The sequence below is a fragment of the Crocodylus porosus genome, unplaced genomic scaffold, assembly GCF_001723895.1.
Source record: "Crocodylus porosus isolate Cpor-Errol unplaced genomic scaffold, CroPor_comp1, whole genome shotgun sequence".
NCBI classification, from domain to species: Eukaryota; Metazoa; Chordata; order Crocodylia; family Crocodylidae; genus Crocodylus; species Crocodylus porosus.
This window is the reverse complement of record NW_017728917.1, coordinates 4,227,742-4,238,030: the sequence shown is the minus strand read 5'-3', so window position 1 is coordinate 4,238,030 and position 10,289 is coordinate 4,227,742. Positions and strand designations below refer to the sequence as shown.

Below are 10,289 nucleotides of genomic sequence, written 5' to 3'. Positions count from 1 at the left end.
TGGGGGAGTCACTGTTCCCCCGTGCACTGCCAGGAGTGACCAGGAATAACCGTCACAAGCTGGCAGAGGACAGGTTCAGGTTAGATATCAGGAGGCGCTACTTCACAGTCAGGGTGGCCGGGATCTGGAACCAACTTCCAAGAGAAGTGGCGCTGGCTCTTTCCCTGGGGGTTTTTAAGAGGAGATTGGATGAACATCTTGCTGGGGTCGTTTGACCCCAGTATTATTTCCTGCCGTTGGGGGGCGGGGGGTGTCAGACTAGATGATCTACTAAAATCCCTTCCGACCCTAGAAGGTATGAAACTATAAGAATTTCACTTCTCGTGGAAGCGTTCTCGTCGCATTTTTTAAATTTCCAAGTCCAGAGACAGTTCCAATTACAATACAAACCTGTGTTTCCTTAGCTTCAGCATCTGCACATACCATTACCTAAATACCAAGTGCTTCCTTCTGTTTTATTATTTTAGGTTCAATATAATCTCTCAATATCCCCTGACTCCAAAAGACTAGAAGATGCATCCCTAACAGTGCTTTCCTTACAGGATTACAGGCCAAATTTTTTGGCTACAAATTAAGCCTCAAGCCCTCCGAGTGCCATTTCTGATCCCCTTCCTCTGCCTGATCTGCTGCTCTGTTCTCTGCTTTGCCTCAGCTGCCACTGTGCTGCCCACCCTTCCCTGCTCTGCCACATCTCACAGGTTGGCTGCCCCTGCCTTACAGGAGTCCCACCTACCAAAGATGTTTCAGGCTGTGGGTTAAGCATTCACAGGTACTAACTCTTGGATTTTTCTTATCCTGGTGCCACTGGCAGTACAGCCATTTCTATAGGTCTTGGGACAGGGTTAATTGCTGCAAGACAGCATCTTTACTTAAAAGCACAATATGTACCTTGTAAGATGAACCATTTTTGTGTAAGTGAACTGATGAAGTGTTAAAATATTAAGTTGCCTGCCCTTCCTTCTGCCTGCTAAAAGAAAGCTTAATGTGCACACACCCTCATGTGGTACCCTCTGCAGATGTTTAAAAGGGAAAAATAATATTCTGCTGTTAAAAGGAAAAATTGCTCTCCCCTAAAGAGAAAAGAAAGGCAGGGCAATGTATACAGCAGTCTTTTTTGGGAACAGATGGGAGGGGAGCCAAAGAGACCCCAGGAGAAGGGTCATTTCCCTTTGGAATAGTTGCATGTACACCAAGACTCAGCACCAACTAAACCACAAAGCCTATTGTTCTTCTCATTGCTTTACTGAAACCCAAATCCTCTTTGCTGATCCCAGTGTTCTTGTAAAAGAATTAAGGCACATAGCACAACTTAATATAATTGCTGCAAATATTAAAGCTTCCATGTCTGTGGTCACTAGGCAGGCTTTATACCAGTTGGAAGGGGAGACAGGAAAAAGCTATTACTCACTGCTTGGTGGATTTCAGCTTTCACTTGTTTACTCAGCATGCCCTCAAACACAAAGGAATCTCCAAATTTCTCTGCCTAGAAGGAAACAAAAACATGCAAATCAAATCACAGAAGCCTAATCTAAGTTAGTCTGGGTTTTTGGTCTTGTTTTATTTCCAAAATAAAGAAGAAACTGTGAAGACAAAGTTTTATGCACTTTCTAATAAGCATTTGGAATATGCATACTATGATAGACATACAGTTGACAAAAGGCTAAATTATCCTAGGATATTATTGTTCTGTACCACTCATTTACATGAAGTGCAAACTGACTGATTCAGTGAAGAAAATGGCAGCTCTTAGGGCTTCCACCAACACTCATACTCTTCTCGACTGGGAAAGTGCAACTGTTCCAAATTGTTTTTAAACAAATCAATGCAGTGGTACACACAAACACTAAAGACAGGTTAAAGGGATGCATTATGTTAAATTGTGCTAAAAAGCACTAAATGCCATGATACATTTGTCTTCACCACTCACTAGCTTCATGTATTAAGGTTTAAATAGGAAAATACTATATATTAATACCCTATTAAAATTTAACCCTGATATTCAGCAAATCTCTCTTAATCCACAAAACCAATCTGGTTCCAGAAAAAGTTAGAAGCTGTACTGTGCATCTGTGAAATAAAATATTAAACTTATACAGCAAAAGTGTTTTGTTTTGTTTTTTTAATTACCTGGCTTGTGTATAAGAAAAATAAAAGCAGGTTACTAGGATTCAATACTTTTGCTTTTCAACTCATTTCTTGAGTTTATTATAGCTCACTAGACTCACAGTTTCAAAAAGGTTTTCATTGTACATTATCTATAACTCTCTGAAAGCTATTTCTGGACTGAAAATGCCCATAACTAAACAAAGTCCTAATGCTGGGGGGGGGGGAGGCCTTTCAACCTTTTCATTTTGGCAAGCAAAAACAGGAAAGCCTGCCTTCCCTTTTGAAAAGCAAGCAAGTATGGTTTCTTAGCTAGAAAAGAGTCCGAAAAACTTAAACTTGATATGGACAGAGTCTCCACCAAGTGTAGGTTCCTTAGTTTTTGCTGAAAAGCAAGTGGCTGGGATTTAACAGGGTGTGTGAACCTTTGCAGATTGCAACCTGAGCAGAAATGGGAAGTTGCAGAAAATAAATCACTTCTAGACATCACTGGGGCCTCCTCTACCCTTCACAAAAGAAAGAGAACCAGTGAAGCCAATACAGTTTACTCACAATAAATCAGTAATGCGGACAAACATTGGTAGAGACACCAGCTCGGCTACTTCCCAAGAGTCCTGCGGATTCAGTGTTGTTTACCCTAGCTCCAAGCACATTTCCAATGTACAAGGAGGCTTCATGCCAGGGGGCAGAGTGGAACATCTAACCATTCCACCTGAAACTCAAGTATGGCTTTCACACCAGAAATTGCCACACTTAACTCTCCATTGTATAAAGACCCATCCCTGGAGCTGTTTGCAACAAAGCCCTGTTCAAACTCACTTAAGCTGTGAAGTCAGGCACTTAACAGACGAGCTGATTTTTCTGAAGCGAGGTAAACAGCTTTCTAGGGAAGCTGCAAACCAGAAGGGCTATCACATCCAATCCCAAGCTAGTTTACCTCCTCTCAGGTGTGAAGATGCAGTGAACAACATTTAGTTAAAAGGTCTATACCATGTCAGGCACATGCTTGATTTGACTACAGCTGTTTGAAATGGCTGGAAAGAAAGTACTACTCTTTGTAGGAGAGGCTTAGGCTATACTTCCATAGTTTAAATGTACTTGCAAATAAGCTAAGAGCAACTATTATTGCTTAACAGAGAGATGGATACCAAGCAGCAAAGCATGTATTCTCCAGATTGCTACCACACAGCTGCATGGAGCTAGCCTGAAGAGGCTCCAGCTGTCTCATCATCTGCCTAAAAAACCCCTCCAACATATTAAGACAGTGTATTAAAAGCACACAGCCAAGGAGTCTCTTTCAGAGCCTGACTATACCAAGCAGATTTACCAAGGTGTACTACTGGTATGAACCCAGGCCAGTACACTAGTCTGCCTCAGTACACATCTGTACTGGAACAGAATAGCTCTACTGGGAGATATTTGTAACTATACCATCCCCACACACCTCCAGCTGCTGTGCCTACTCAAAGAAGTCCGCATGAATACAGACACCAAGATACCAAATCACAAGAGTACCAGATTCATACCTCATCTAATGCTATTGAGGTAAATGATGTTGTATCAGGCATGAATTTAAACCATGGTCAAGTACATGCTGTCTTTGGCCCATTCTAAGCACAGGAATCAGGCGGTCCTTTTGTGGAGCCTCTTTCCTTCCTAGGGAACCTTAAAAGTAATAAAAGCATTTCTTTTCCCAACCAAAATGGGCAAAGCATGCGTCTGGAATGCAGAAACCACACCCCCCCTTCCCCCCCTCAGCAAACCCAGAAAACAAACCATAAGTAGTTTCAAGAAGAGTTGCACCAGCATACACCTAGCAATGCCATTATATTAGAAGAGAAGTTACCACCACTTCCCCCTTACCTCTGTAACATAGCCCGTGGAATTCACAAATTTCTCAAACTCTGCATTGCTGACTTCATACTGATCCATGTAGAACAGGTTAATGTGAACTCTTCTGGCAGGCCACTCCCCATCCTGCCGTATCTCAGGTTCATCAGTCCCCATCATGAACACTCCAGCTGGAATAGGGACCATCTGCAATAGAAACAGATGGGAGTGAGAACAACAGGAATTATTTCTACATTAAGAGCTGGCTATGGTTCTCCCTCCTAGCAGACTGAAAGAAGAACTGATCTGGCTTTTCACAGTGCTGCCTTCACAGTGCAACATCACCCAATAAAATACAAGGATATTAAGATTTTAGATTTGAAGTGTGTGAAAGGCAAGTAGAGAGGGCTCCAAACTCCAATATAAACTCAGTTCTCAAACTGCCTTGCTCCAAGCTCATGGGCAGTTCAGATCTCCTACTGAAGTCTAGACACATCTCAGTACACTGCTTTCACATGAAGCCTTAGGTAGTAGACAATAATAACAATAAAAAAAACCAAGTGCATCTTGCTCACTGCAAAAGGAAAGACTCCAATATCTCTATTTTGTGAAGTAGTCTCACCATGTAGACAGGCAGCCTGGGGATTTGGAAGGAGCAAGACTGGCCCACCGCTATTGATTTACCCTCAGGAAGTAAGGGAGAAATGACAAAGTTATTCCTCACCTCGAGGAAGACTATCGACTTTAATGCTTCAGCCTAATTCTAGAGGAAACAAAATCCATTTCTTCATCCCTTCCCCCCATTCTTGTTGACAGACAGACAGACAGACATCACTCACTCCTAAAAAAAGGACAGTAAGTTGGGTTATTCCCAAGGCCCCTCAAAAAGCATGAGGTTTACAAGCAATAAAAGAATGGATGATCCCCAAACTGCCAGGACCTTGTAATAGGCTGCCTTTGCAGCTAGGGGAGAGCTGAGATGACACCAATGAAGTACGAGTCATTTCCCTCTCAATTAGAGCCCCCAAATGTTTATTATTTTTCCCCAGTTTAAAAAACTTCTAACTGAATTCAGAGAGAAGCTTTTGCTTTAACTGGCAGGTGATACAGGTTATGCCATCCAGATACCATCAGATGCAGGCTGTGTGCACCTTATCACAGACAACCCAAGAGCAGCTGGCACTCAACGCATTTCTGAATAGCAAGATGGGAGATGGGGGAATTGAAACAATAGCCAGGTGTCTTTGGAGAGCCAGTTTTAAAGGCAGAAGGCCCCCTCCTCATGAACCAAAAGCATCCCTTTCTAAGAAGTAAGGGAGGTGGATGCCAAACACCAATGAGTAAGGGTATGACTGGAGGACATGATCTATAAAAAATAATCCATAAGTAGTTAGTTACTAAATGCCCCAGCTGGAGTTACAGCTGCCCTGCCTCAGGTATCAAGGTCAGAGAAAGAATTGTATAACCCCCTTGGCTGCTTTTGGGATCATAGGTTTATAATCCTTACATTTCGATCAGAGTTCCTAACAGGTACATTTGAGCTTTACATAGGACTCTGAAGCTTATTTTTAAACATATTATGGATTATCAAGGTGGTGACTGAAACCATTTTGGAGTTCTTGGGGTGGGCTGCACTTGAGAGATTCCCCCCCCCCCATACACACACACTTTCTATAGTATATAGTTCACTGCCTCCATGGAAACATCCAAGAAGCAGCAAAATTAGAGACTATAAAAGCGTGCAAGATGCCAAAGTGATGGAGAAAGAAAGCCTTGTACTTCCCCTCCCACCTCCCTTCCCCAACAGCTGCAATCCCCTTTGGCCCCAGTGGATTTAGATGCTGTTCATGCCATCATTAAATTGGGCACTACCCACTCAATTCATTCATCCTCTACTCCATCATTTGAAATAATTTTGCGATGGCAACCCTTGAATAAAACATGCTTCAGTCAGTTCACCTCCAAATTAAAAATAAGAAGGTTCTAAGAAAATACCCATTTAGAGACGAATATGAATGCAATAGCAAATCAAAGTAACGAGACATAAATTTTATCTGACAGCAATAATATCCTCCATGGAGTTTCGAACAACATAACCACAGTCCTTCACGGAAGATTTGAGATCTATGAAAATACTACTAGGTCATTAACACGGAGGTCATTAAGTTTTCTGAGCATTTTGATTAAATTTGTGTGTCATAAATTTTCTTTACTGCTCAGAAAGTAAAATGTGTATTGGAACTCTCTTTGAACTCCTTGTATTTTGCACTCCATGTATATTCTCTCTACTGGATCTTAACCTCAAGGAGAGAAAGTTTCACTTCAGTTTAACTGACCGGGATCCTACCAGAAGCACAAAGAAAAGTATCAGGCTATATAGTATTCATTGCACCAGGGCTGTCCAACTCATTTGACCTCCCCAAAGGGTCACCAGGCCAGTCTGCAGGCCAGACTGGAACCAGACACGATGTCACATGCAGCCCTGAGGCTGGTAGATGCTATGCATGTCACGCAGGGCTAGGGAGCACAAAGGGCCGACACAAGACATGCACTGCATGCAGAGCCCTGCCAGATTGGTTCTTTGCATTGGTTCTGGTATGGACCAGTGCAGACTGGCACCAGAGCCTGCATGCAGGACCAGGCCAACAGAGCACATATCCAGCATGTGCACCAGATTAACCCCTGTACTGCCTGCAGAGCGCACAGTGCCAGGTCCCAGCCCTGCAGCATGTGGGCCAGCCGGGCCAGGCCAGGCCCAGGACCAACACACAAAGATTGGTCTAGCAACCCATGCATGGGCTGGACCATATACCCCCATGGGCTGGATATCTGACACCCCTAACATTATACAAATAAAGCTAGAGTAGCAGATGAGAAAAGACTCATAACCACTGTGGTTCTCCTTCCCTACAAAGCTTAAAGAACGATCACAGGAATAACCTTGCTTTTATTTTGATGAACTTGAAGCTTACAGATCTAAATAAGTCAATTTAAAGATCAAATGAATCTTCCCTGGTTGTTGGTTAAAAACAAAGAAAGGAAGAAAAATCACTAAAAACTGATGCATTTTATACTCTTCCTACCCCATAATGAAGGTCTGTAGGACTATTAGAGAATATCCACTGTCTATTAAAGGTATTCAAGGTTTTCTATACTACAGACAGCAGATCTTCCAGATCCATGCTCTGCCGTTTCATTTTGCCTTCATAATGAATCAGTACATTGCCTATTAAAATTGCCAACGATAAGTAAAATGAAGACAAAGAAAACTGGTTCCAAATAGCCTCCCTTAAAACAACATGTTCAGTCCTGGGCATCACATCTCAAATGAGTTTAATTAAAATAGAAAAAAAGAACAAAGAGTTTAGAAAAACGAGTAGTCCATACAAAGCCAAAGGCATGGCTAAACACACGTGTTGCAGAATACGTTGCAAGATACATACAAGAACTTGACTGACAACCCAGTAACACCAGTTTGCACCCACACAGTGGTTTTACACTGGTAGGGAACTACAGCATCCGAGAAAAACATCTGTAGTACTGAGAACGCTATTACCCCGAACCGCACAACCACAGGCTTACACTAGGCAGCCCCCTCCCCCACCCAAGTCCCTTAATATATTAACGGAGACACCCTGTGCAGCGGTGCAGGCCCTGTGCTCCCCCAGCCTCTCCATAGCCACCATCACTTCCCCCACCCCTTCCCTGCCCTCCCCCCACACCCTCCCCTCTCTCCACCTGCCCACCACCACTGCCACTTCTCTACCTGCAGGGCCAGGTCAAGGCCATCCCACAGATAAGGGTGGGAGCACAGCACGAGCAGGTGGGAGCACAGCATGCGCTGCCCATGCAGGAGTGAGCAGGGCTCAGCCCCATGCGAGCACAGCAGGGGCAGCCCAGAGCCAAGCCAGATACAGTGAACTGGTAGGCACTGCCTGTGACCAGACTGGGGGGGGAGCAGAAAAATCACCTGGAAGGCCGTATTTTGCCAACCTCTGTTCAATAGGAAGATGTCACCAGAACAGCTACACGTTCCAGCAGCAAAGAAGTCACTAATAAAATACTGAAGAGTCACATTTTCAACCAAGGCCAATCTAATCCATCAGCATGGGAGTCTGTCAGAGATGACGCCCATATTCAAGTTCCTCATTTTCATGAGGCCTGCAATAGCTCGAGATGTTCCCTTCTTCCTAGTACTTATTGTTCATCTGAATCTGCAATATGACAATACCCACACCTCTCACAGATTCCAGTTTACTCTACACAGCTGACAAGAAGCAGCCAAATTCATTCAGTCATGGAAGCACTTTCAGTAATAAAACACACTCAAGAAACACAATGCTTAAGTACCTAATGATTAAAGTGTCTAAACAGAATTCTTTTTCTGAGTTCTACATGAAGTGGTTCATGATACTTTAGACACCCTCCAGGGCTCTCCAGTCAGTTAATTTAGCTCTGTACCAGCCAACCCTTAAGATAACCACAGTTCCTCCACAGAAACACCATACAGGAAGAGCTATGAGTAGGTCTAGTCCCCAGTTTTAATTCTGTTCCTCCCTCTGCATGAGAGATCTATGTCCCTAACTATTCACTCACAGGCTCAGAGGACTGTGCACACAGGGGACTGCAAAACCCTCTCTGCAGGACTTCCCCATCTCAAGATTCAGAAACTCAAATATTCTCATTAGCCATGTGATTAGATGTGCAGTTCTGTGGTCATCTCTAGAGCCTGGAGGGCTCCAGAAAGTCTTCCCATTTGATGTGGAGAGTCACATGGGAACAGCCTCCACTGTGAGGATCCTCAATCACAACTTCACTGAACTCACCAGCACCATGCTGGTAACACTGACTTCACCACAAACACCAGCATCCTTGCTGATCTTCCCCATTGGGTGTGGAAGACTTTCTGAAGGCACCATTGGTGACACCACTCCAGGCTCTAGCCACAACTACTGTCAACTGAGTCACTGCACTCCCAGCCTGGTCTGCACATCTAACCACATGGCTAATGAGCACATTTGAGTTTCTGGCAGGAGGAAGTTGTGCAGAGAGGGTTTTGCAGTCCTCTGTGTGCAGACAAGCTTCTGAGACTAGCAGTGAATGGTTAGGGATACAGTCTAAGTTCTCTCAGCTCCAATGAAGTCAACTGAGTTACTGAAGTTTCAGCAGTTGATGATTTGGCATCAAATACCCACCTGAACCCTAATGTTTTGGACCCTCAAAGTTGTACGACCCTATGGCGACCCAACACAGTACAGTCCACGAGTAGATTTAAGCTCTGTAAATAAGTTGTTTTTCATCCTTTCAAAACCCACTGCTTCTGTGTTGCATGAAGTGGACACCCTTGTTTCTCAGTTACAGCAGCAAGCCATGCCTTCCCAACTTAATCAAGCTGGTCACATTTCTCTCTCTCCAGACTAACCATTTGGCAGCTAGAAACACACCCTCAGCCTGCCGTGGGAATAGAACCAGAGCCAGGAAGAAACACTGCACACCTGCAGCTACCTCTACTCGGCCCTACCACTCTCGGCAGCAGCAGACATCGCACCGCCTGGGTGGCTCCTTTGGCCTTTCTGCGCCACATCCAACCAGGAAGGAGGCTCTGACTGGGGGCAGAGTGACCCCCAGGGCCGTTCCCCAGCCCCGCAGCTATTCACATCTGCAGGTAGAGTCCCGCTGGCTCCTTAGGCCCGCTGCCACTCCCAGCCCGTGACCACCACTGCCCGTTCGGCCTTGTTTTGACCCAAGCCTAAAGCTACTACTGCTTCCTCAAGGGCCTCCGCTCCCGCACGTCTTCTAGACGGTGATGGAGCAGACCAGCAGGCCCGTCCCCGTCTCTGCCCGGTCCTGGGGCCGCCCAGACCCTTCCCCTCCCGGCGAGGCGCTGGGGGGCGCCTCAAGCCGCGGGGCATCCGCACCTGGCCGCGCCCGGGGCGCTGCGCGCTGGCCTCCGGGGAGTAGCGCCGCGCTGCCGCTGCCCCCGCCCGGTCCGGTCCGCAGCCGCAGGCCCCGCCAGCCTCGCCCACCGCCGCGCACAGCACCAGGCCCAGCACCAGCAGCGCCGCCGCCACAGAACCCCGCGCCGCCATGGGCGCGGCCATGTTGGTGCTGAAGCCACGTGACTGGAAGTCAGCTGACCCGGCGCTGCTCTTAAAAGGCCGGCAGCCGCTGCGCGCCTCCTCGGCCGCCGTGCCTTGGGAGTGAGGGCCCTGCCATGCCAGCTGTTTCTATCTCAAGGGCTCGGTTTCCCTGCCCAGGACTCGGCTCTCAATCTCCAGGAGAGGCAGAGAGTCACCCAGGAGGTCAATGATAGGGCATTCATTATGGTGAAATTAAAGCCCACTGTATACAGCAGT

The 10,289-nt window shown here is 45.8% G+C and overlaps 1 protein-coding gene across 2 annotated transcripts in view; it reads right to left on the bottom strand.

Moving 5' to 3' along the window:
• Positions 1-10,034, bottom strand: part of SUMF1 (sulfatase modifying factor 1) — a 59,471-nt gene extending 49,437 nt beyond the window's left edge. For both annotated transcript variants that reach the window (XM_019536603.1, XM_019536604.1), the window contains exons 1-3: positions 9,852-10,034; positions 3,967-4,140; positions 1,409-1,483 (exon numbers count right to left, since the gene is read on the bottom strand). In XM_019536603.1, coding sequence (XP_019392148.1) covers positions 1,409-1,483; positions 3,967-4,140; positions 9,852-10,034 — 432 coding nt within the window. The remainder of the gene's footprint in view (positions 1-1,408; positions 1,484-3,966; positions 4,141-9,851) is intronic.
• Between the last annotated feature and the right edge of the window lie 255 nt (positions 10,035-10,289).